Source organism: Excalfactoria chinensis, chromosome 16 (genome assembly GCF_039878825.1).
Source record: "Excalfactoria chinensis isolate bCotChi1 chromosome 16, bCotChi1.hap2, whole genome shotgun sequence".
NCBI lineage: Eukaryota > Metazoa > Chordata > Aves > Galliformes > Phasianidae > Excalfactoria > Excalfactoria chinensis.
Window position 1 is genome coordinate 257711 of NC_092840.1, and position 26706 is coordinate 284416.

Here is a 26706-nt window from a genome sequence, read left to right on the forward strand (position 1 = left end):
TCATGCTTAAAGATTCGTTACTTAAAGCACAAACAGATCTCCTTCTGTACCTCTCCATCCCAACGCTCGGGGTGGCAAAGGGAAGGTGCAGTGCCAGGTGAGGCACTGCAGGCACCAGAAGAACCAGGCTGACACCCATACATCCCAAACACATGGAACTGGAATCTGTTCATGGACCTCATACCCACAGTGCTCTGTGGAGCTCCTGAGCTGTGCAGCTCCAGCACAGCACCATGCAGGAGCAGGGCTGAGGAGTGGCGATACCCACACCCACCTTCTGCACGTTGGGATTTCAAAGCAACCCACAGCCCGAACAGTGCTGAGATTGGGGATTCATCTACTCCTGGTTCTTTTGAAAATCCTGATCAGAGTGCAACTACAGTCAGAAATAAGTTATGCTAAAAATAGTGCTTGCAGGAGGGCCCAGTACAAATCTCCTTTGCTCTGTGCTTCTTATGAGTCAGCTGGTTTCAAAGAGAGAAGAATTTGTGCAACTGGCAAAGCACTAAACATGAGAAGGGAGATGGCAGCCGTGCCCTGAAGCCCCCAAAGGGACACACAGGGCACCCTGCATGGAAAACAGCACTGCTGCAGGACACTGGCTGCAATCTTGTACCTACAGGCAGAAACCAGCACAGACCCTCCTGCACCAAGCTGGAGAATAAATATAGAAGCAAGGAGGTATTTATAGGCAGAGAGCTATTTTAACATAGCTCTGCTTTAAAGAGAAACCTAATTTAAGCCTTGTTCCTGTAAAGCTGCAGGATGACTTCGAAAAATAACCAGATTAATTGTTTTCATCAGGAGAACAGAGAAACATGTAGGGAAGATCAAATGAATGCAAATGCATTCAGAACGCGGAAGCCTGAGTGAAGTGCTTGTATTCTGGTGCCTCAGTACAGCGAGGATGGTGAGATCCGAGCACAGCATAGAGTACACAGCTCCCACAGCTGCATCCGAGTTCCTCAGACCAAGAGGAGACAAAGGATGCAGAGCAGAGCACAACTCAGCAGCAGCACTGCCACCAGTTGTCAGGCTGCATGCAGCTTGATATGCTGCAGAAGCACTGTAAGCACAGGAATATTTCCAGATGTGTTCCCTCAGCTTGCACCACAACAGCTGAGAGACAGCAGCAGAGTCCTGTGTGGTAACCAACCACCTCAATGCTGCACTGCTGGGACAGTGTGCTGACCTGGCCCCATTCTGTGCTCCATGCTGACACAGGTGCAGGCTCAGGAGCTGTCCTTGTGTGCCTTGCACATCCCAGCACTGCTGCTTCCTCCTGCCTTGAACCCACGTTCCAACTCCAGGCACAAAGAGGACATGCTTAAAGTGCTCCTGCTTCCAGATGGTGATGCCCCCCATGTGCAAAATCCACAGTGCAGGTGAGGGGTTGAATGCAAAGGGCTTTTGCTGGGAGTACTGGGTGTGCACTCCCCCTTACTTGCTTCATCTGCAGCACAGAGCAGAATCACAGAATCACCAAGGTTGGAAAAGACCTATAAGATCATCCAGTCCAACCATCAATGCCAGCAAGTGGAAGCTTGCTGCTACAGAAGGAGAAACGGATGCTGAAGCATTCCTGCAGAGCACAATGCACCTTGACTCTGCTGGCTGCTGCATGCAGTGCTCTAGCCAAGGAAGGCTGGGAGCTCCCTGTGAGTTGCTGGGGGGAGAGCAGAGCAGGGGCACCAACAGGGCTGGGGCTGATGAAAGGCTACAGCTGTGTGCCAGTAGTGTGCTGGAGGGCACACATCAGAGGATGGCATCTATGGGAAGAGGGACCTCAAAAGGAAGTGGAGATGGGAAAGCATGAGCGAGATGCTTGGATGGAGATTAAAGAACACAAAATAACACCTGACTCATTGCCACTCAGCTAGTTAATGGTATCAGAAAGCACTGGCAATGAGCAGCACTATGTGCTGGCAGCAGTGGTCTGAGCACCATTTTCCAACCACCACCACAAGTCCTGTGTTACTGGTAGGAATCCAGCTGCCCTGCACCCTCTTCAGCCTCAAGGGTGAGAAGTCATGCGGGCAGATGGAGAGCCCCATTTCCTCAGGAAAACAGCTTGTGAGAGCAAGCAGGTCCTGCAGGTTGCAGGATGGCCAGCATCACCTCAGAGCCATCCCTCTGAGCCCACTGCACACAGCGGAACTGAATTACTGCCACTGGGGGACCATGTGCTGCAAGGAACACAGCCATAGGGTGTGATGGGAGACAGGGAGGAGATAGCTTGACCCTTTTAGCCTAACCCCCCCCCCCCACCATCCTCAGAAAAAAAAGAATAAAACAGAAAATCACAAAGTGAAAGAGGTGATGTAGGCTGTGCGGAGGTGCACGAGAGTTGAGCTGCAGTGGTGTGAAAGGGGAGGTGAGAAGGGACCTGCCAGCAGCATCACCTCTGCCTGCAGGTAGGGCAGGGTGGCTGCTCCCCCCGCTCATTCCCCCTGCTGCAGCACACCTCATTTCATGGGGTTTTTGCACAAGTTGTAGGTGTGGAAAACGATCAGCCAGAGTGGGCGGCTGGAGAAGCACCACAGGCCCCTGGGACCTCACAGGCAGTGGGAGCCCAGCCCTACTGGGGGGGGAGGGGGGGCACAGCCATGGGGACAGGGGGTGCAGTTCTCCCCACAAGCATCCCTATGGCAGGCAGAGCCAGGCACTCCCCCCCTTGGATGCTGACGGGAGAGACAGCGCAGTCCTGCATGACAGCGTGAAATTAATATGATTTTGGGGGAAGATGGCAGTGAGTAATGAGCATCTGAAGTACCTCAGCTCTGTACAACCCCCCCCCCCAACCCGATGTCTTTTAACCCTTCAGCTGCTGGCACAGACATCTGGTGAAAGGGACAGAGGACTAGTAATCAGACCCAAGCTGGGAGAAGCAAAGATGGAGAAGCAGTACATCCACCACTGAGTATGCAGAAAGCAGAGCATCTTCCTAGGACCAGTTCTCCATGCCACTAACAAAACCTTAGTCTGAAAACAGGCATCCTGGAAGGGGTGGTATGTGAGCTGCTGGACACCTAACAAGTGTCCATCCCCAGCACTGCACTCCTGGGAGGATGAGCTGCAGGAGTTGCCCGCACTCACTTGGAACAGGCTGTCACATTTCAGATCTCTCTGCCTGATGCCTGGAAGCACTGAGCTGGTTCAGGTACTGCTGAGGGAGGAGCAAAGGCAGGCGAGAAGGCAGATGGCAGCAGGCTCTGCCTTGGCTTGGTTTCATCTTGAAAAGCAGCGTGTGGGGGGAGTGCAGACAAATGCTCATGGTGCCACGGGCAGCAGAAGCCAACAGCAAGTGCTTGGACACAGGGAGTCCTGGGCAGAGCCTGCCAGGAGCAGCAAGAGGCCAGCTCCAGGGTTGGAAAACCACAGTGGAGGGAGCGGAAGAAACACTGCAGTGAGCAGCAATGTAAACAGAGATGTAAATAAAAGACACAGCGTCATCTTGAGCTGGAAACTGTGACTCATTAGGGGCTCGTTCAGGGCCTTCTTGTGAAGTGTGACAGAAAAATACTCACACGTATGCTAGCAAAAGACATGGAAGGTGGTTGTGCCAACATCAAGCTAAGAAATGACACAAAGAAGAATTTTAAAAATCAAGAAAACAAACACCTTGATTGCTGAGAAAAAGCTGAGATACAAGCTCACAAGTTAGGCCAGCAACACTGCAACTTCTCAGGTCTCACAGTCCTGCTGCCAGCCCCAGAGGGATGAGCAAAAGGCAATGCAGGACACCAGCTCCAATGTGAGGTTCTGCTTTTTTGTCGTGCATGTTTTTCCTTCCTTATATACAGACATGCATATAAACTTCTGAGTAGTTCAGACAAAAGAAGACCTTATGATACTAACAACAAGAGTGGTTTACTTAGAAACCCTGGCTGCTATCTCCTCTATGGGCTGCATTGCTCGTTTCCTACTGAGCAAGAAAAGGACATGTGTGCACACACTTGTGCCAGTCCTCACTGGCAAAGAAAAGCTGCAAAAGCCCCAGAGCAGAATACCATGGTTCTATCTGACACACGTGTGACACGCAGCCCCTTTGCCAGCTCTCCTCATTTCCCCAGACCCTCTGCACTGATAAGCAAAAACAAATGGAGCTCAATGAGAAGCACTGCTGCAGGGGAGCAGCCCAGCACTGCCCTGCATGGCACTGGGCAACAGGACTGAGCAGGACAACCAACCAGAGCTCATTGTGGCTCGCAGACCTGCGAGTGTGGAGCACACTGAGCATGGGAGAGGGGAAAAAAATTAAAATCCAGTGCTGAAATGAATATTCAAGGCAGGGAAAGGGATGTACTGAAAAATCTTCCTTCTGCTTTTGGGAAGATCCACCTTTTAAAGCAGCCCTGCCAAGATAACACAAAGTTACACGTTTCCTTATCTACGTTGAACACCTTTTTGATTCAAACCGAAAAACAGCATTGAAAACCTATTTCACTCTCCTGAACCCCATGGCTTGTTTTGGATAGTCAAATTAAAGTGGCCGGTTACGTATCTACTCTCTGAATAGCAACCCAGTTACTGCTGTGTTTGGGTTTCCACACAGAAGCAGCAGCTTGAAGAAGGACAAAAAATATATACACATAAACATTAATTTATGCTTTTTAAGATAGCGCCAGAAATAAAGCAGCCCCACAGATCCAAGCCACTCTCAGCACACAGATCTGCATGGCACTGCCTGGAGCCCTGCATGGGAGCAGGACACCATGGGGCAGGATTCTCAGTCAGGAAGGAGGCAGCCATCACTCAAGCTAATCCCTAACAGCACCATGTTTCCAGGTGCTGTCCAATCTCACCTGCAGATGGTGCCTGCTAAGCAAGGACTGAGAGGAGCTAAGCTGCAACGGGAGCACCAGGGCTGAAAGCACTGACTCCAGAGCAGCTTCGTGCAGCCCCAATGCCCCTACACAGACACCCTAGGGCATCATCAGTGTGCACACCTCACATCCTAACAGCGAGTTGCAGTCTAGCATTAAAGAAATGCCACATCATCTGCTAGCAACACTGGATGCCTGAGCACTTAGCACTTATACTTCTCAAGGACGGGGCCCCCACTGCTCCTCCAGGGCACGAAGCTACACAGCACTCCAGGCCCAGGTCTGCAGCATGCAGGTTTGGGGAAACTGTCTTTGAAATGGAATCAGCAGCATGTGTTTTTTTTTTTCCCCCAAAAATCAGCAAAATGGATCTAAAGCTCTGTTAGCATGTAATCCAGGGTACTCTGGGGGGTACCAGGGCACACACGCACACTGATGCAGTCCTCAAGGGTTGATCGCTTATTTAAATCAGCCTGTGGAGTAGCTGGAGCTCAGCTGCAAAGACATTTCCAGGCCCCAACACAGCAGCATCCATCCAAGCATCTCATACACTGATCTCTCCTCAAAAGGAGGGTCCTCTTCTGCAGTGCACCTAAACCCCAGCACACAAAGGTGGAGAGGATGAGCCTTTCTCCCCACTGCTGTAGACAGCTCCAGAAAACAGACTGTCCATCTGAGGGCACCAAAGGACTAATGTGCCCACCTAAATATGGAAGTGACCACAAGGCTCTCACCAGGCAGAAGCAGCCTGAGGAACAACTCTGCGTTTGCTGCAGGGGCAGCAGGAGCTGCTGGCTTCCAACCAGCAGCCAACCCCATATGGGACAGGAGGAGTTTCACTTTGGCTTTGTTATTATCCAACACCCATCCCCTCCTCCCCAAGACACAAGTCCCTCAAACCGGTGGTAGCTGCAGGCTGACTGTTGGATCACCTTGATACAATGGCTCAAATGCAGCTCAGTCTGCTTGCATGCACAGCCCAGGCAAGTAGGGCACAATCCCAGCAGCTCCCAGCAGCCCTTCTTACAAAGGGGGGATGAGTTCCCCTTCTCCTGCCGCAGTAGTAGGGTCCAGCCCACTTGGTGCCTGCACAGCTAGCAACCCCACCTCTGCCCCTCAAATCACCGAGATGGAAATGGAAGCAACTAAGAAGAGCAATGGATTTTGAAACCTTTCTAGCACAACATCTAGGGCTTTGAAAGCAAAATATCACTCAGAGTGAGCTGACGTTGGACTGCTCAGAAAGTGATGCTTGCAGCGCCATGCATCCCAGGGGCATTTCCACTGTGCATCCTAATTAATACTGCCCAGCAGTTGCTTAAAAAACTCACATGTTTATGAAGGCACTCTACTATTTTTTTCTACCCTCCTCTGCCTTTCAGTAGCAAAGATTTCCACAGCTTCAACAGGGCAACATTACTTGTTACTCCAGGAAGGAGAAATTGTCTGCAGCCATGTAGGCTCCATTACTGGGAGAAAGGTGTGAACAGCAAGTGTGTCTGGCAGACGGACTCATTATACCACCGTGTCCTCCATAATGGGAAATGAAAAGCCCATTCTGATAACTACACTTTATTATAATAGGTCAGAAGAAGTGAAAGGCATCATCTTATAAAATTAACTTCATAAAGACTACCTACTGCCTTAAAAAAAATATATATATAATAATAATAAAAAATCTCTGCCAGTTTATCCATTGCATCTTTCTTCAGAGATGTTCCTTCTCCTAGCAGAGCTCTCACTCCCATGCCCCATCCCACTGCTGCTCTCACTTCTGCCCTCTGACACCTCTGACAGGGGGAGCAGATCTGCTTCCTCCTCATCAGGCAGCAAATGCCACATCTTTGTTAGAACAGAGAAAACCAGGAACTGCCCTGACACCTCATCTTGAGCAGTGCTCAGAATTTTTGGGTGCCCAATTGGCAGAGGTGAGCTGGAAGCAGAGGTTACGGCAATTTTAGGACCCTTCTCCATACTCTGTACATACATACAGGTGTACTTTGCAAAGAAATTAAAAGGAAACAGTGCCAGCCTCAGAACATGCAACTTAAGATGCAGTTCCTTTGGTGGCAAAAGCAGTAGGGATATCCAACTGCAGGCAGGTTCTCTGCCTCCATATATGTCTCAGGTAGCATTCAGTTGGGCAGAGATCTATAAGACAATTCTTTCCAAATCTAACCACATCTCTTTTGGCAAAAATAAAACACGTATCTCTTTGAAATGTTATGGGCCAGCTGCAAATCAGCCATGACTTTGATATCCATGAAAGTTGATGCAGGTGGGGGGGAAGGAGGATGGCAGAGGACGCTGTGAAACAAACAGTTAATTGGAACATCCAATGAAGGTTGCACGGATCTAATGTGGTAAGATTTTAAAGGAGCCTAATTTTCAGAAATTGCCAGAGCTCCAATCTGTGACAATGTGGCCTTTCACAAATCTCCAATTCAACCTGCCACATCTCCAGTTCCTTTCGAAAAAAAAAAGTCACGCCATAAAAGCCCACCAATTTGGTAGCAAAAATTAGCAGTCTTCATGGGATATCAGTGCCTTTGTCTCTCCCCCCCTAACTATGGCTCTTCAGGGAGAACCAAGGACCATTTGTCTTTTGTTATTTTTCCAGGTAGTGAAGATAACAGTAGAATCTAATAAAGAACAAAAATGGGGAAAAAAACACACCCACAAAAGCTAAATCTTCACACCTAGCCCAAAAGCTGCCCCTATAATTGAAAAGCATTTCTCCCACTGGAGAAAATAACATCCATCAGATCTCACAAAACTAGCCCCAGTGGATGGCAGAGAGCAGCACCCGGGGACAGGAAGGCAGAGCTCTGCAGCAGCAGCACCATGCAGCATGGATGTGGGCACTCGGAGCCCCACAGCAGCACAGCTCTGCTCACACCAAGCAGCCAGAACAAGGCAGCAGCCACATCTATTGTCATCTGCTGTAAGAATGAGAGTGGCAGCGCTGGGAAGGTCTAAGCGTTCAAGCTATGGATCCTTAATCAACAATACTAAAAAGCATAAAGACAAGCGGGGCAGCACTGCCAGCTCAGGAAACCCTGAATGGTGTACAGAAACCTTCACAATTTGCTATTCAAAACATCCAGCTCCTTTGCTTTGCTGTTTCAGCGCCATTAACATCCACCTGTGAGAGATACAGAAATGAAGACAGCTTCTCAAAAACCTCAAAACATGCAAATATTTGTTTGGGGGGTGAAAACACATGCATTTTCTCCTGCCAAAGCAATTGAGGAAACAAAACAAACAAAAAAAAAAAAGAAAGCAGAAGGGAGCGGGCTGAGAGACATCGGCTTCAGGACTTTGGAGCACATGAAACAATAGCTCATCCGCAGGGCCCCCGGCTTGGCTCTGTGCTGGGGCTGTGCCCTGGCTCTGTCCCTGTGTTCCCAGGCTGGTGGTGCCATGCACAGCCCCGGATACTCTCCTGGGCAGGCTAAGAGTGCCCCCTGCAGCCCTGCTGGCCGTGCCGCCCAACTACTATCCGTGATTTCAAAACCAATAACAAAAATCAGACAGGTTCCTAAACACAGGGACACAAGAAGCTCCAGGGCACAAGCATCTGTTGTCAAAGAGCCATCTTGGAAGACAAAGCACATGGCAGTGCTCAGCTGTGCTCAATTTCAGCCTTTCAGCAGGCCTGGATGGCTGGCAGGGCATAAGGAGTACTGTGGGCACCCCCAAACCATCGGCTGTTGTACTGAAGACCAAACTCCCATCTCCACAGAACCCAAGTAAACGAAATGAATGTTTGTGCATCACCCCAGAGCACTGGCAACAGCATGCTGCTGGAGGCTGTGTGTTTCTTGCCATGTGAATCACAGCCACCCTGCCTCTACCCAGCCCCAGGTGCCAGACAAGGTAGGAGAATAAAACACACAGCAAGGCCCTCATTCTCTGCTGGACTCATTGGTTCTCTTGATGTTTACAGTCTCCCCATTCTATGAACGTAGCCTGGCACCCTAAAAGGCAGGCAGGATCCTCGCTATTGTTTGTTCTGGTGCTGAGGTGCATGAGGGACATGGCTGCAACCAAACAGGCTGAGTTCTGAATGAGCAGTGCTGTCAGCCCTCAGCACACAGCCCTGGAAGCCCCAGGCTTTTTTGGGCCTTATTAGGGGCCTCAGGACAATGCTGAAGCAAAAGCATCCAGGCTACAACTGCACAGCACAAAAATCCCTTTGCTCTTCTATGTGAATCCTTACACCATGTTTTTTCTCAACTTGTCTGAGCTGAGTCATGGTGTGCACCCACTTAAAACCAAAGACCCCACTCCAAAACAGCATTGCAGCATACAGCTTTTGTCACCACCAGTGGCATTCCTCTACCCTGCAAGAACACAGGCTGTAGCAGCACAGACCTACTGTCCTTACCCACTGTCAGGGCAGGAGAGCATCATAGCTCATAGAGCAGTTATATAGGGATAGGAGCTTCCCCTGCTCCCAGAAAGGCCTTGTGGCTCTGTGCAAGACAGTTCTTGGTGCATGGCCTGATAACTTTCAAAGGGTTAAAGTGGTTCCATGGCTGAGGAAAAGCATGGTCTGGGCCCAGCAGAACCACTGCCTGCTGCTGAGACAAACACCAGCTCCACAGGAAAGCCTCCTCCTGACCCAGGACTTCACATCCTGCAGATGGATGCTGCCTCCCTCGGTATTGCTGACAGCAAAATGGATAGGCAGAGCTAGACAGTGATTCTCCCAGATTCCTCCAGCAAGCCAGCAGCACAGAGGGGAGCATGGCCTGGACCCACCACCCAGATTCTTACCCTGGCTACAGCAGACAACATAAGCTGCACTATACACAGCTACAACTCTTTTCTCAGATACACTACAAGGCTTAATGTATCCTTGAATGCACAACTGGGCTGAGGATACAGAGAGAAGAGAGCAGGAGGTACATAGCAGAATGCAGGCTGGGATCCCGAAATCCCTACTGATCACTAAGGTAGGGTTTGAGGTACTTTTTGCTGGAGGGGCTCTGACAAGCTGCATACCTCACATCCCTGCAGCCACAGGGATGCACAGCATCAAGCACATTAGGTACGCACTCCAGTGCAGCACAGGCAGAGCCAGATTTATATGCTCCCTGCAGGCCGGGAAGGAGCTACAGCATTGTGTGCGCAGGGCAGATGGAGCGAGGAGCTGGCCCGAGTTGATACCTCACACCAGCTGTCTGCAGCGGCTCTCAGTGCTCCTCCCAGCCAGGTGTGCCAAGTAGCAGGAACGCTGCTGCAAGCCTTACAAACAAGAGAGAAAAAAACATCCGAGGCTGCATCATCTGTTAGATGGGGGGACATGTCCGTCCTCTATGGATGCCTGCTGCAGAGTGATGGGCCACCCAGCTCTGGCAGATCAAAGAACTCGAGCCAAGACTCTGGCATATGTAATCTATCTCACAGACGGCATTTCTATAGCAAAAAAACCTGTTACATCATTTCTACTTACAAGTTCACTTGGTACCTCAAAGAAGTCAAAATTCATAGTTACAATCCAACAAAAAGATCCTGCATTAAAACCTTGCTGGCTCCTGAGCAGGGCACTGCCCAGACCTGACAGAGAATGTTTTCCTACCTGAAAAGCTCCCTGATCTCCCTGACAGTGGCCTGGAATGGGATGTTTCGGACCAGGATCTTGGAAGTCTTCTGCTTCTTGACTGTCTGCTTCTTTCGAGAGGACTTCACAGCAGGCCTGTCAGGTGAACAGACAGGTAAGGGCATGTTGTCTGCTTGAATGCCAGCCGTCAGAATTAGCCAGCTAGCTCACAACGACATCTTTGCGGGCTTCATACTGGTGACAATGGATAATTGTCATGGACAATTGGGATAACTGACATGGGCTACATAGAGAAGAAATGAATGCAAGTAATTTAAATCCCAAATTTAAAATCAGAGCTTCTGGCTTGCTAAGTGCGGCCACAACAGAGCTCAGGCAGTAGGCTTGTATTCACATCTGCAGCTGACTTTTCTTTTGACTCCAAATTTTGTCTATTCAGTATCAGGAGATGAACCATTTGCACATATTTAAACAAGTAGCAAGCTAATGATCATTCTTTTAAATACTAACTTAGAAAACAGTAAATAAAACTAAAATATACCGTTAAATTATTTTATAGGTTGTGTTGCATTTGAACTAGATAAAAATTTAACTAACATTAAAAAAAACACAGCAGCTTAAAGTAAGCATTATACATCACAGGCTGGATTTTAAAATCTAGAATGGATATGAATGCTTAAAAAAACCAAAATACGGAGTGCAGCTAGTGAACTGCCAGCCTTCTGGGCTCCAGGGACCAGATCTGCAAAGGAATTTTGCCATTTGGAAATGCTGTGAGGTGTTTCTTAAAGTGTCTCTACAGGACAGTTTTTAGGGTGCCAATAATCACCTTCAAACACTTGGTTTATTTTTTAAACCTCATAGACATAGATCATCAAAATCCCAATGGACATGAGTCACAGATTTCAGCACTAAAGGTATAAACCTGAGTCAGTCACCCTCTTTATATGACATTATAAAATCTAACTTCACAGTAAGGTCTGTCTCTGAGGCACCCCACCAAAAGCATGTTGGACATTTTTCAGAGAAGCCTTTTCCTTAAAGGTGAAACAAGTATCATGTGCCTGGTTCTCACCTTGGACCCACTTTTGGCACACCATCTGTGTATGCTGCTTAGGATTTCACTTGGAAGTCAGTCACCTTCACATCTACTTTTTTTTCTTCCTTTTTTCTTTCTTCCTTTCCAAGTACTGACTAAGGCAACTCCATGCAATGCACAACAAGGCTGACACATCAAACAGCCAAAGTACTACTGGCCATGCATCCTTATGAAGCAGAGTTGCTAGAAATGAAGAACCTACCAAGATCTATCACAGACTAAATGTAACCATGCTACAGAGGGAAGACAGATTTACCTGGTAGCTCTCTCAGAGATTTTAACTTCTAGCTTATGGCCATCTACAATGCAGCCCTAAAAGTTAAAATGAAAACAAAAAAATGAGAGTCACAACAGCATTCAAGCTTCAGGATACAAGCATAGCATTTCACATCTTTGATCTTTTCCATATATTTCTTCCCTTCTCACTGAAGATCTTCCCCGTTCATACAAGGCAAGGTTCTGCTATGAAGCTGGAGACAGTCTGACTAACTGAGGAAGCAGACAGCACCCTGACGTCTGCCCACTGGCCTCAGCTCTGCCACTAATCTGGCAAAGACAAGTCATTTCCTTGCCCTGGGCTACTGTTTTTTCTCTTTCTGGGCTGCAGAATCTTCAAAAGGCAGGGAGCACCTTACTGCTTGTTCTGGAATGAGCCAAGGATGACTCACTTGCTGTCAATAGCCAAGACCAAAAGTCTTCTGTCTCCTGCTACCCACACATTAATGCACAGAAAACAAGCAGCCTAATTAGTCCTGACACAGCATAGGGCATGTAAAAGCTTTACGCTGAGAACCTGGAGCCCTACTGCCCACTCCCTCTGCAAAATCTCAATTGTCCTGCTTTCTCTTATACCCCAGGATTCTGCTGTTCAAAACAATGCAAGACACCCGTCTACCTCAAGACTACACCAGCTGTGGAATGCAAAATCGCTAGTTGTTGAAGGTGAGACCCATGGATTGTGGTCACAGAGCAAACAGCAATTACACACAAAGTAATTCCTCCAAGTCTGTTTAGATAAGGAGTGCTCTTGCTGTCAGGCCTATATCACCCAGGTGTTGTTCCAGCAACACCTTATTCCCTTGAAGAGCATCCAAGCCCTGTGGCATATGTGATAGAGAAAGCGGGAGGCTACAAGTGCCTGAAGCACAGACAGGCTCACTAAAGATAAAACAGAACCCCACAACACCAAGTACTAAGTTATACTTTGTGGGGATTGGGTCTCTGTCAGCTCTGCAGAGGAAAGCTTGCAGAATAAACTTTCTGAATTTTAATAATTCCACATTTTCTGCCATCTCTGGGCATCCCAGGGATGCGGCATCTACAGCACCTCTGGGCAATCTGTTCCAGTGACTCTGCTTACCTGGAGCTGTCGCAAGGCTTTCTGAGCACTCTCTGGCTTCTTGTACTCCACAAATCCGAAGCCCATAGAAAGCAAAGTGCCTATCAGAAGAAAAAGGAGAACTGTTATGATAGCGGGAAACAACGACACTAAAAAGTACATTTAAAAACAAACCAAAAGAAAGTGTTGCTGCATACTAACTACTAACACTGCCACAGCATTACACAGATTTGCACAATTAATTGTAGTGCCCAACAGGTTCCAGGGAAAACTGCGAGCACAAAAATTCCCTGAATCTCTGACTGTTAAAAATGGGGGGAAGGCAAAACTAATACACCAGAGAAGAGGCCAACCTGTCCATGTCCTGACCGTCATATTCCTCATTAGCACTCCTTGCCAGCTTGCATGGAACAAGATACTGCTCTAGAATGGACGCTCAGTTTGAAGAGCTTGTTTTGGTGCTGATGTCAGAGATGGCACTGTATGCCAAACTGATCTTTAGCTTTGTGAGATTTCAGCACAGCCTCCATAAATAAAACAATAACTGTATGTCCTACAGAACAACCACTGTTTGTAGTCAGGGTGACTGATCCTATTATAGATACACAGGCCTCTGCTTATACACAGAACATTTTCCTCACGTACAAAACAAGATCTTCACTGCAGAAATTTGTAAACAGCCCAGACATAAGTGTGACTTTTGTAATGGGAAAGAAATATGCAGGTTGCAGTCCAGTCCCCAGATGAGATTTTTCTAATCTGCAACCTTTTCAGAAATTGGTTTTGGTTAATACACAGCAAATAGGCAGTTACTGACCATTGCTGGGAACCAAGCGAACTGTCATGTGCAAGTAATGGGATGATTTCCCACTACAATGAATCAAAAGCCCAACATTTCAGAGACAGAACATCTGTGAGGCAGGCAAAAAACAGAACATGCTTCTGTGACCTGGAAAGGCAGTTGCAATTTCCAAGCCCATAAGTAAAGCTAGGAGAGGAAAAGAAAAATCCACAAGAAAAAATGCATCAGCAAGTTTCTAACTTCTGAACTTGAGAGGCAGCAGGATATTGAGATCACCCTGCAACAACAGAAACCAATAGTTCTCGTAGGCACTGAATCAGAGTTTTTAAGCATTCCATGCAAAAGGATGCCGAGGGAGCCATTCCCTAAGGCAAAATCCCACCGAGCTGCGCAATCCCTAGCCTAAAACTGGAAAGATGCAGCCCACCTAGCTGCACCTGCCTTACACAGTGCCTTTCCTGTCCAACCCCATGAGAGATAGGCAGAGATCCTGCTGGGATCAGCACAGGCAGCAAACAATACCTGCACAGTGCAGTACTCAGCCAGGCACCCTTGAAGACTGTGGCTGCTGCTGTGGATAAAGTGTTGTGCACATGTGCAATCATTTAATACACTGGTCCCTTTCAACTTGCATCCTGCTCTGTGATCCTGAAGGAGTTGGCTTCTCTGTCCTGAACTCATGAGAAGGCCACATCTCTATAAGTTCCACAATTCAGTGTAACCTTCTAGACTGAACTCCACTGTGTTTTTGGCTGCTGTTGTCAGCCATTTCAACAGGCACACTTCTAGAAACACTGAAGATTTTGTCAATGCAAACCTAACAAATGCTCATCCAGATGAATGCTAACGCAATGCCACACCTGAGCCCTCAGCAACCAGCTGTGGGAAGAAATTGAACAGTAACATCTAGAGTACCTGCTTTGTCTTTCTTCTTCGATATTGTGCTGCTCTTCACAGCTCCCACTTTGGAGAATGTCTGCAAGGAATTCAGACACCCTTTGTCAGAGGCTTATGAGTCAGTCTGAGTGACAGCATAGCACTCTTTCAGAGCCAGGAACACACACTCACAAGCCCACCCCCCCACCAGGTACACCTGATAACCAGGCAATACAGCTGCTTTTTCTCTTACAAAATTATTTCTGTACAAATACACACACACACTTGTAAATAAATCAACACAGATGTTGCCAGAAATCCTTCAACACTCCTCAGAAACCACTGACCTCTGTGGTTGTTGCAGGGGACCACAGCAGATTACAGGCTGTTCTCATGCAGGCAGGGACCCAACTGCAGGTAACCCCTGCAATGCCCCTGAGAAAACAGCTCCTTCCAGAGCTGTAAGAGTGGGCTGCAGGACAGCATGGGCTGTCTTACAGTGGCACAACATTTGTATGGCTCTTTTGTAAAACAGCAACTGGATGGTACCAGGGAAAAAAGAAAGAACGAAAACAAGTCCCAGTCGTTCTCCGAACATTTACGTTTGTCCCCACAGCCAGCTGGACCAGATCTATACCAGCAGCTGCATCCCAAGATGAAGTAGCACAAGTCCAGGATGGACTGATATCCCACCACCATTCTTGGACCATGAAATATGGTGGATCACAAGGCCACAGAGAGTGGCAGAGGTGAGAACTCCCAGCTGTTTTTTCCCAGCTTCACTATGTGATTTTAGAATCACTTCCCATGTGGTTTTAGAAATGCTACAATCTCTCCCAAATGCTCTGCTGAGGTAAAATAACACAAACAGCTCCATACTGGTACAAAATTTAAGATGAAATTTTTGCACATGACAATGAAATAATCATTTTTTTATTGCCTTAGCATGTAAAGCAGTATTACAGCTGCACAAGTACTGATCCCAAGGAGAAGAATGGGAAATGAAGAGTCTTGAAAAGATTTCCTACTGCCTCCACCTGTCCCGAGGTAGAATTCAAATCCACCAAAACTGTTTCAGATACATCTGTCAAATTGAAGCCTAAAACTCAAAAGCGGAGATTCCCAGACCCAATATAATCCAGTGCTCCCTCCTACACCATTAAGGCTATGCCACTGGCAATTTAACTCCTTTCAACATCTTATCCTTAGCACAGCAGAGGTGGAGAACACCTTTCTCTCTGCAGCACAGGAGAGCCCTTTCTTCAAGCCCATGCAAACCTTCCAGCAACAAGGGACCCAGCATGGTCTCAACCTGCTCCTATTCCATTAGAGCAGTCTGCCTGTTCTAAGCAAAACCCAGACTCCACTCCTTGCTTATGGCTTACCTCCTTCACAGTGTCTTCTGTGGTGGCAAAGTTGAGGTTCTTGATGAACAAGGTACACCCTGGAATGCTCTCTTCATCATCTTCCTCTTCTTCTTCCTCATCCTGTGCTGATGTTTGCTCTGAGCTTTTTACAGTTGTGTCACCATCTGATACAAAAATAGAAAACTCAGTGCTATAAGACACAACAAAGCCAAATCCGGAGTGAGCTTACCCCCTGCCCCAGCGGGCAGTCACTGCTTCAGCAAGATCAGACTCAGTGAACAAAGACTGAGACAGGCTCAACATGCACATGTGAACAGATCCCTCTAGAAACAAAATCCTCTGAACACAGAAACTCCATAAACCTACTCCTCACCCCAAAAGCACCTCCACATGAATTCTTGCCAGACACCTACTGAACTAGGCAAGGAGCCCTGGACTTGCCATTCTGTAGTGCTATAACACCTCATCTCTTGCTAATACATACCCACAGTGTGTGAAACCACAACTTCCCCCTCAGCACATGAAGGCTGTTGTTAGATACATTAGCTGTCATACATTGGCGTTCCAAGTTCTTCACTTCCTAGACAACTTGTATTTCATATCAGCTTCAGCCCCTACAGCATAGCTGATGCTGTGCTCAGGAGGACCAAGCTAAGCAACTCACTCTGGCATTACCACTATCTCCTTGATGATTTTCCTAGGCTCAGTGCTCTCTCAGATGGTATGAGAGAACCTGAATGGGGCCAGCGGTACTTAGACACTTCCCAGCTCTACCTCCAGAGCCAAGTTTCCCTGCAGGGCTCCATCCAGTTGCCCTCTCTACCCCCCTGGCACCACACAGACCTTTCCAGTCGGGTGGTCAAACCCTCCTTGCCCCAACCTGCAGGGTGCTTGCCAGCATGATACAGAAAAAACTCAGTGCCTTTGAAAACAAGTAATTTGAAGAAGGGGGAGGGAAGAGATTTAGTGAGACAGGACAGGATGAAAAGGTGCCTCCATCTATGGCTGGCACAATAAGAGGCCATGTGCTGCCACCTGAAGCCCTTTTGTGAACAAGGTGAGGAGTTTATTGCATATCCCTTCCCTTCCCTCTCCTAGACACAGAGCTCCAGAGGTTGGCAGCAAAGACCATTATCAGCCCTGAGCAGCTTTCCAGGAGCTCCTGTGCTTAAAGCCCTTTATCTTGAGGCTTGAAAGGTTTTAAATATACAGGTGAGATTTATTTACAGCCTCTAGGATGGGGAAAATGAGAGTTTACCAGTGGAAGGAAGGCTGTGCCCTTGCAGCAGTAGAAAAAGCATCCAGACAAAGCACACAGCAGGGACTAACGCAAGAGGAACAGAGAAGGAACTACAGAGACTCACAGCCTGCCACTGGCAAGTCAGCTGCCACATCCTCCCACTGCTGTGCTCAGGTGCTCTCACACAAGGAGGGTGTCCTTGCAGAGCATGTAACCACATGTGCTCAGCGGGTTATGGGGTGGCCTACAGAGTAACTACAAATCCCATACAAATCTTGGCTGATGCCAAGAGCAAAATTAACCAAAAATCTCCTGCCCTTGACCAGAACAACAGCTCCAATCCAAATTGGATTGGTGTGCTATAGGAAGTACTACACTGCTCACAGCTCATCCAAGAGACAAGGAGTGAGACAGGACTGAGCCCAGCACACTCATGGGAACATCAACAACCACACTGCACAGTGAGGTGACACTAAAAACCACATAGAGAATGTCATAAGGCTGGTTCTGTACCAAAGTTACAGAATAGCTTAAGTTGGTATATGGGAACTGATGAGTCACAGCCTGAACCGCTGATTGAGCACCTGGAGAAAAGACTGGGCCAGCCCTGAGAGCACAGGTGAAGGCAATTCAGATGTGTGACTGAAAGGGAGGGAGCCTGGCTGCACCTCTCTTAGATCCCATTTAAGGGCTGACTGCTACTAGGGATCTCTAGTAAAGAGATCTTTCCTTTGTGGAGTCTTTCTGCAAGCCTAAATCTCCAGGGACAGGTAAGCACCCTTCTTTTTGTAACACCTCTTTGCGCCAGTCCTGCTGCCATTACGGTTGGAAAGAACCTTAAAGCCCGTCCAGTTGCAACTGTCTTGCCTTGGGCTGGTTGTCACCCATCAGATCATACTGCCCAAGGCCTCAACCTGGTCCTGAATGCCACCAGGATACCCGCAACCTCTCTGGGCAACCTGTTCCAGTGCATCAAAAAGAATGTCAGCATTGCCGCTTCAAGTGGAAAGGAGCATGGAAACAAGATCAGACTCCTCTGATACAGTTAAAGCTCTTACCAGGTACCAGCCTTTCTTTTCCCTCCTTCTCCAGAGCCTCTACATTTTTTTTCTGAAGGGCTGGGCTGGAGAAGACACCCATTGGAGCCCATTCCAGATACAATGGCACAGAGTGAAACTGTGGAGAGAACACAGGAGAAATGTGAAGAGTAGAAGGTAAGGCCTGAAGAAAGGTCTGCTCTCAGCTCTGTTTTCCCTTCAAACACTCTGTTATAGAAAAGAGAAGAAAAGCTACGCAGCATCTTTGTTTGGCTCAACCATCTTTCACTGGAGAAGTGAGTCAGTAACCAACCTTGTGTAGGACAAGCCTATGGAAACCAGAGAACAAGGAACAAAGAAAGCTAGGAAAGGGAGAGCTCCAAGCTTCAGTACTAACTCCTCTGTAGCAAAAGGCATCAGAAACCATCTGACGGGCCACAGAGGGTTTTTGGACACTTGTCACAGCTCTACTCCTCCAACTTTTTTTTTTCCTCTATAAGTTGGGAGTTCTACGCAGCTGCTACTGCACATGGATGCACTGGGCATCTTCCTAAATCTAAGAACCAGGGAATAACATAGTGATGCTGATAGCTAACTTGCCTCAAAAACCACCTTTATCTCACATTTTAGCATGCACTCTTCTGTGCAGCTTCACAATTAGCCAGCATCCTCCAGAAAGTCACATACCCCCTGGCTACACTCACCTTGGAGTAGGCCAGCTTGGTGAATGCTTGCTTGGCCTCAGTTGGCTCCAGGAACTCCACAATGGCTGTGATGCCTCCGGCTGGGAGCAGCACCCGGCCCAGGCTTCCGTGTTTGCTGAAGACAGCCTCCAGCTCTGCTGTGCTTGTGGTGGCTGGGAGGTTCTTCACCAGGATCACAGTTTTACTCCGCTCACCAGCAGCCTGACATGTTCAGTGGGAGAAGAGGAAAAAGACGATGTCGGACTTCAGAAAGCAAAAACCAATCTTTAACTAACTGAAGATATTTCATTTTCAACATAACGTGCTCTCTCATGCCACATCACACCTTTTCAGGATTCAAAAGTGCCAACAACCTCTTCGAAAAAGGCTTTTTGTTGAAAAGATCCATGCCCCTGCACAGACCCCATTACACAAATTCTCACACACAAAGAGTTCAGCTCCAGCTACATCCTGCTACAGACAAAGGACTTGATGTCTGCTACTAACATGCTGTTAGACTGTAGCATGTACTTCAACTATCCCAAGCACCACTTCATTTGCAAGAGTTCAGAACAACTCAAAACCATTTTAATAGTTCAATCTTGCACAATGTTGAGAATTAACTAAAAACCTTAAAGAGTCTACAGGATGTCAGGACTGGGCAGAAGAAGCAGGTTCACTCTGCAGCCTCATGGCAGGCATCTCACCTGGCTGAAGGAATCCAGGCTAACTCCATTTTCAATGAGGAACCGTCGGATTTCCTGGACCAGCTCGGTTTCTCCTAGAGCAACCCTCACTGCCACACTGTCTTTACTCTCCTGCAGACAAAAATAACAGTCAACAATGTGTTAAGAGTTCAAAACAGAAGCAAAGGGCCTGGTCCAGGAATTTGCTGAGCACTTGTTCCTGCTACTCTTAGAAGCAACAGGAATTTGGCAGAGAACTTGAAGACAAAATGCTCCAGTTCTTCTGAAGCTGCTGGGAGTTTTGCTGTTGGAGCTAGAGAACTTCTCAAAGAAAGTGAAGTTTCCAGGAAGGATCTTAAATTTTAGTCTGTGAATTCCCATCAATGTTAGTCACGTACAAATACAAACTTCAGCCACAAAAAAGCCTAACTAGGAGGGAAAAAGCAGGGATGGGAGTATCATTTTGACTTCTAGTTTCAGAGACTGTTACCTACAGACAGGCTACAGGACCACTAACGCTTCAGTCCTTGTGGAGCTTATGACTGTGCAGCAGCTTTTGCTGTGCAAAATGACCAGGCAGGTGCTGGCCATGAGCAAAGAGGATGGAAAATAGCCTCCCATCACATTTGATCAGTAACTCAACTCACGTGATCCAACACTTGGCTTTTGGAAGCATTGTATTTCTGAGCAATGGCATCAGCCACAACATTTGTCCCCACAAACAATGTATTCCAATTGTGAGAGCTGGAAAGAGAAAGAAGAGACAGGTTCAAAGCCTTGCAATTTTTTCTTCTGCTGACATCTCATTGTTCAATTGTCCTGAATAAGAAGAGCTTTCAAGGTCACCACTATTAACCAGGATAAGATGGAGGAAAAGAAGGGTAGAACACCCTTAGAGAATGGACAGAATGAGGGAGACATGACTGGTAAGCAAACAAAGGCAGCAGTGCTGGCACTTTAGCTCTCCTTCCCTAGCAGGTTAGTAGTCACAGCTATAAAGTTATAGCTGGAAGCTAGCCAGAGGAACATGTCTTTTTTCATACGGTTTCCTAAAAGCACAAGTCCTGTGCGAGCAAAGCTGCATTCCTTGCCCATAAAGTATGAAAATATTGTCAACTTTCAAACGAATCTGTTAGAAAGATAATTCCTGCAAGCTTTAGAATGCAGGTGGCCAAGTGGGAGAGAAAGACATAACTGATTTGTAGCCACTACCCTGAAGAGTTAACAGCATGAGATCAATTTTTATTAGACACCAGAAAAATTCATACACAAAACCAATGAAAACCACGTTTCTTTCTATTTATGCTACTTGCTGAACTACCAGAGCTACTTGGAAAAAGGAATCAAGTAGGTAAAGGGTAAAGAAAACAAAAAGCTGCATAAAAATTCTTTATTGACTTTGGTAATCTATACATCCCCTGCAAAGATGCATTCTGGCCATCTGGCAATTTGGCAGGTTGCGTTGTCTTACCCTGCTACAAGACACCTCCGTACCTGGCACTGTTGGCTTTGTCCTTGGCCTCCTTCTGCTTTTTGTAGCAGGAAGATTCTTCTGCATCAACATCTTCAATTTTTAACTTTCTGATTGTGGAGGGTAAAAGATGCATCATCCTGCCCTAAAAGAAAAGAAGATGGGACTCAGAATCACAGAACTGCAATGGTTGGAAGGGATTTCTACAGATCAATGAGTCCAACATCTCTGCTAAAGGAGGTTCCCCTATAGTAGGTCATACAGGTAGGTGTCCAGATGGGTCATGAATATCTCCAAAAAGGGAGACTCCACAACCTCTCCGGGCAGCCTGCTCCAGTGCTCTGCCACCCTCACTGTGAAGAAGTTCTTTGTGTGAAAATTTCAGTTTTTGGCCCTTGCTCCATGTCTTATCACTACACACCACTGAAAAGAATCTGCCCTCATCCAACCGACACCTGCACTTTAGATATCTATAAACATTGATCTGAAGCTCTGAAATAATTCACAGAAGTTCATGAACTAAGCAGAGGAAAGAAACTTTCAGGCACTTCTCTTAGTCAAGTGTGTTCCCAGATAGTAAAGGAGAATTGACTCTACCCCTTAGCACCTAGAGGAATTGTGCTCAGCAACACATATGAGCAAACACCTGTCCACTTCACTAATAACCACCCTTACCAGCTGTAGGCTGACAGCATATGAAACTCAGTCACTGTACCTGGAACACCTGCCCATCCATTTCTGCATAGGCATTCACTGCATGTTCAGGAATCATGTACGTGATAAAAGCAAATCCTTTGGGTTTCTTTGTCAGTCTGTCGATAGGGAAATGGATCTCTGAGAGGGGCCCTGCAAGAGAAAAGGCCTTTCTGTGAGAGATCATTTACATGGCCACCACACTCACCACCAACACTCTGAACAGGCATCCCCTGATCACAGCCATGGAAGGAGCCAGAGAACTGCTCTGAACATTACAGGAAGGTGTGTGGTGAGCCATGAGTCCAGGTCAGGATCCTTTAGCTACAGACCAACAAGGAAGGCCCAGCAACAGCACCCAAAGTCCAGATATATTGTAGCACACAAGGCTTTGATTGCTGGATTAGAGATATGAGGAATGAGGGCAAATGCATACACAACACACTCTGAGCAAGTGATACGTCTGTTTCAATACCAAGCAGTTGCATGCTGGCACATCACACCAGGCAGTGAAGATGACTTAAGTCAAAGTCTGAGAGGTGTGAGATGCACAGATTCATACATCCATTCCCACCCAGCAAACCTCTGTTTGCAAGGAGACACAGCCCTGCAAGTCCCAGTACTACAGCAAGTACATACCATATTTGGAAAAGATCTTCTCCAAGTCCTCCTCTGTGCTAGTAAAAGGAAGATTTCTGACAAAGAGTCTCCCTGATTCAGATAAGTCTTCCTCCTCCTCATCATCCCTCTTCACTCGTTGCCAAGGTTGGTGATCAGTTTTTGCTGTAACAGTTTCTTTTGGGGTATTTTCACATCGAGATACCTCAACGTATTGCTTACCTAGTCAACAAACATATACAGGCACATTAGATGCTTCCTGAGGCCTTGGGCTATCACTGTGTTAAGAGAAGGCTTACAGTAGTGACAAAAGCAATCACAACTCAAAAGAACTAAGTAGAACTCTGAGTAAATAAAAGAATGACAGCTGCAAGAAATAATAGCAGAACTATTGTTAGTCATCTTCAGACTCCTTTCCCTTCAGTGAGCTTCAGTCCTGATTCTGTCAACCTCAACCACAGACTTCTAAGCATATGTTCCTGTCCCACATGGGATGTTTTTCCAAGTGTAAGTAGTTTCACTACAGACTTAACCAAGAATAGGTTTCAAATGCAGGCTTGGAGAATCATTTGTACAAATTTCCTGCACTATTCCAGCTTGACTTTTACAACATCATTTTTATACAAAGATACACATCTGGCACATGACAAATAGCAAGAGCCAAAGAGTAACACACACAGGTCAGCCACTTTAAGTTGCTCCTGATGGCTCTTAAATGGCAACTGGTTATCCCACAACAGCTGTGCAGAGGAAATCTCCCCCACCATTTGCTTGGAAGAAACTAAGGCAACGGGAGATTCTTTCACAGGGAGTACTTCAACACCTGAGCACTCTGTCACTGGCATCAGCCAGAATGAGAAGGAACAAACAGCACTTACCTATGTATTCTTTTTTCCGCTTCAAGGCCCTTTGCACTTCTGCCTCACTCTTCAAGTCAACAAAGATAAAACCTTGGAGGAAGCAAAGGTTCTGCTGAGCATCACGTGAGGAAACACAGTCACCAATGGGCTAATTAAGGGTGAATCAGGCTTAAAATATAGATTCCTACAGATAAGACATTCAGCTCCCACTAAAGTTTTAATCCAGCCTGAAAATGGCTGTGGCAGACTGGAAGGCTGCCTCTTAATTAGCTCATTCTCTATGTATAAACAAAACAAGCCTGACTTAAAAGCTGAAGTAGGCTTTCCAAAGGTGCCCTCAAAAGCAAAGAAATGGTGCATCTGCTTCTAGGCTATGAAAGGAAAGCACATAACTAAGTTCCCTATCAGCTCCAAGGACCTGCACCTTCTGATGGGTACTACCAGTAATCTCAGCCAGCCAGGAAAGCACCTTGGCTAAAGGCAGATCTGCAGCAGCAGCTTTTCCCAGAGGAAGGGGCCTTTCCTTGGCATGGTTTGGGAAGTGTAGGAAAGCTTCAAAGACAAACCAAAGAAAAGGCTCCTGCTGCTGTCTGCTGCATTACCCTAAGGGAGTACAGCCAACATTACTCTGTCCACAGCATCCTATGGACAGCAACTAGGGCAGATGAACTGCAAAGTCACAGAAAGGTCTGTAAGACTCGGGACACAGGCCAGTAATGCAGAACTACAGATGGAAAGAGCAATGGTGTGATTGAGAGATCTTCTGACTCACAGAGCCAACCATCTTCCACATATATACATTACCTGTATTTTTCCCCTGGGCATCTTTTCCTATTCGGATGGCCACTGGCTTCAGAGGCGAGAAGAATTCTCGAATCTTTTGCTGCAGGAAGAATAAGAATTTCTTAAACGAGCAACCGGATATGGAAAGCGGGCATCAGACTTTCTTTTCTTAAATAAGCATTACAAAAACACCACATGTAATATATGTAGGTCACTCCAAAAGTCATGCTTCCTATTTATTTCCATAAAAGCTACAATAAATACAAAGAGCATTGTAATACTATCTGATAGAGGCAGTTCTCAGCTACAAAATACTACGTTGTCAACATAGTCACCACCATTAGCTCCGTATTTTCACCAGCAATGAACAGGAGCCTGGATGCTGCACCAGAGGAGGAAACGTAAGAGTCATCGTCGTCAGCACTGAAACAAACCACTCACCCCTCACTGTTTGGTCTCCATCAATGTTCAGCAAGCACTGACAGATGTCAACAAGAGTAATTTTTTTCACAAGGAGGAACTCAATTCCTCATCTTTGCTTTGTATGCACATCCATGTCAGATACCATTTTGTCAGTTCCCCTCTGCTGCCATCTGTTGCACAGCAACAAAATGTAAAGGAACATTGTGTGCCCCTGGTAGCGCACGGTGTTAGAACCGCCACTTGCAACACCAGAGGGCCCGGGTTTGAATCCCCCCTGTGGCGCAAGGGGTAAAACTGCCGCTCTGCTACACTAGAGGGCTCGAATCCCGGGAGCTGGACTCGATGATCTCTAAGGTCCCTTCCAACTCGCACGATACTATGATGATATGATTGGTGGGAAGAATCATCTCTTACTACCATACCAACATAAAAAGAATAGGAGGCATTACTTTTGGAGCAGTACTCATACAATATTTCTGCACAAAGCTAGGAAAAAAACCTTCCCCAACTGTCCATACAATTCAACCAAGTGAAGACAGGGCCTCTGCAAAGACCTTGCTGAGTTAGAAGCTGGGAATTCTCAGCTTGGGAACCAAGCTTACTTCAGTGATATTCAAAGGAGCACCACGTAGTTTCACTGTGTGTAGTGTGCTTGCTCCTGCTGAACTGACTTGGTTTTTCTGCTGCACAGAAGACTGTAAAAAAAAGAAGCTAACTGAAAAACCATAGAAGTCATGATATGACAAGGTGATTTTGAATAGTAAGCAGGAGGCTGAAGAGTGGAGGAGGAAAAACAATTGCATCAGCCTGGCCAGGAGGACCTAGATAAGGGTGCAAGGTTTGACTGGAATGATCAAACCCAGATGCTAAAAACAAGCTCTGCAAAAGTATTCCCTGCAGATATACATAAGAAGAGAGAAAAGTCTATGAAAGAAGCATTAATACTGTTTTCCAGAATGAGGAATTTAACTAGCACTGAGAGGAGATCTGACAAACTTCTTTTTTAAATGGGTCCCACCCAGTAAGCCAAGAAAGCTGGTACCTAGGGGTCTCACAGACTTCAAGCTTTCAATTACACCCCTAGAGTGACCAACAAATACTATCCCGTGAAGCTCCTTCTTTAAGCGTGATAAGTGTAATTCAGTTCTACCTCTGGTGTGGATCCTTTCTTCTTCTCTGCTTCTTGGGGTTTTGACTTCCTCCTTTTTTCTGCGTGGGTGCCAATATTTTCTGTAATGCCTGAATCCTCCTCAGTCTTGCTTTCCACTTCCAATTCTTCACTATCTGTTTCTTCCTCTGTACTGGATGAAGAGTAGGAGGAGGAATCCCTCACTACTTTAGATTTCAGGTAATCCATATCTGAGAGGTCTTCTCTTGTAGCTGCCTTCTTCTCCTGTTGTTTCTTTGCTGTCAGAAAGGAGAGAAGAACAAAGAAATTTTGTGCACAGATACTGCTGCTCTCTCCCCAGCCAGGTAAAAGCTAAGAACAGGCTAAGAACTATAACCTTCTACTATACACTTTCCACCTAAAGATAAATCTAGAAAACAGCAGAGCAATTTTAAATAAGCATTTCAACACTAACATGCCAGGATTCCTGCTTTCTTTCAAGCAACAATTCATGTATAAAACAAATTGGAAAGGACTTCCCTGTTCTTTTCCTAGGCTTTGAATTAACAACCCAAGAGAAAGCAATACCAGGAAGAGTGTTTCCCACATTTCTCCATATTTGGAAAGACATCTGCACTTCCACAGTGCACACAGTGAGTTATCTGCTGGGGAAACTACCCTTCTGATTACACGCTCTGTTTCAGCGGGACACTGAATCAAGTCCCATCAGCACGCTTTCTCTCACATTCACTGAGACAAAGCCAAGCAAAGGGTGATTGTCCATTTTGGTACCTTCGGTTTCCTTCTCATCTTCAGAGGATTCACCCCCATCCTTCTCCTCCTCACTCAGATCCTCAGACTCATCTGAATCAAAGTTCAGATAATCAGCCACTGGCTTTGATTTTTCCTTCTTGGTCTCCTCTGCCAAAGTGTCATTAGCCCAAGTGGCCACCTGAGACCGTTTCTGGTGAACCACCAAGAATTCCTGGAATGTTTTATCTTCTTCCAGCTGTTGAAAAACAAACCAAGCAAAAAAAATAAAATAAAATAAAAAGACACGAAGACACAAAAGTAGCATGTTAAAATTCAATTATATTTCCAGTACCATAAAAAAACAGTTCACAAAGAGCAGTCCACTTCACACTCACAAGATAAGCACTTAGTCACTAACATCTTCTCAATCTTTTAGCCCCACTCCTCATATTTAATGTTTAGAAAACACTTTA

General features: G+C 46.6%; 1 protein-coding gene across 4 annotated transcripts in view; it reads right to left on the reverse strand.

Annotated features, from left to right (window-relative positions):
- Window positions 1-26706, reverse strand: part of RBM19 (RNA binding motif protein 19) — a 46313-nt gene that overhangs the window by 17021 nt on the left and 2586 nt on the right. For 2 of the 4 annotated variants that reach the window (XM_072351188.1, XM_072351187.1), the window contains exons 5-21: window positions 26273-26489; window positions 25523-25779; window positions 24975-25067; window positions 23971-24049; window positions 23185-23256; window positions 22328-22528; window positions 21711-21841; window positions 21019-21140; window positions 20172-20268; window positions 19546-19656; window positions 18860-19060; window positions 18177-18294; window positions 15897-16042; window positions 14551-14611; window positions 12855-12934; window positions 11751-11806; window positions 10414-10530 (exon numbers count right to left, since the gene is read on the reverse strand). In XM_072351188.1, coding sequence (XP_072207289.1) covers window positions 10414-10530; window positions 11751-11806; window positions 12855-12934; window positions 14551-14611; window positions 15897-16042; window positions 18177-18294; window positions 18860-19060; window positions 19546-19656; window positions 20172-20268; window positions 21019-21140; window positions 21711-21841; window positions 22328-22528; window positions 23185-23256; window positions 23971-24049; window positions 24975-25067; window positions 25523-25779; window positions 26273-26489 — 2159 coding nt within the window. The remainder of the gene's footprint in view (window positions 1-10413; window positions 10531-11750; window positions 11807-12854; window positions 12935-14550; window positions 14612-15896; window positions 16043-18176; window positions 18295-18859; window positions 19061-19545; window positions 19657-20171; window positions 20269-21018; window positions 21141-21710; window positions 21842-22327; window positions 22529-23184; window positions 23257-23970; window positions 24050-24974; window positions 25068-25522; window positions 25780-26272; window positions 26490-26706) is intronic. The other 2 variants (XM_072351191.1, XM_072351190.1) reach the window with 1 other exon arrangement.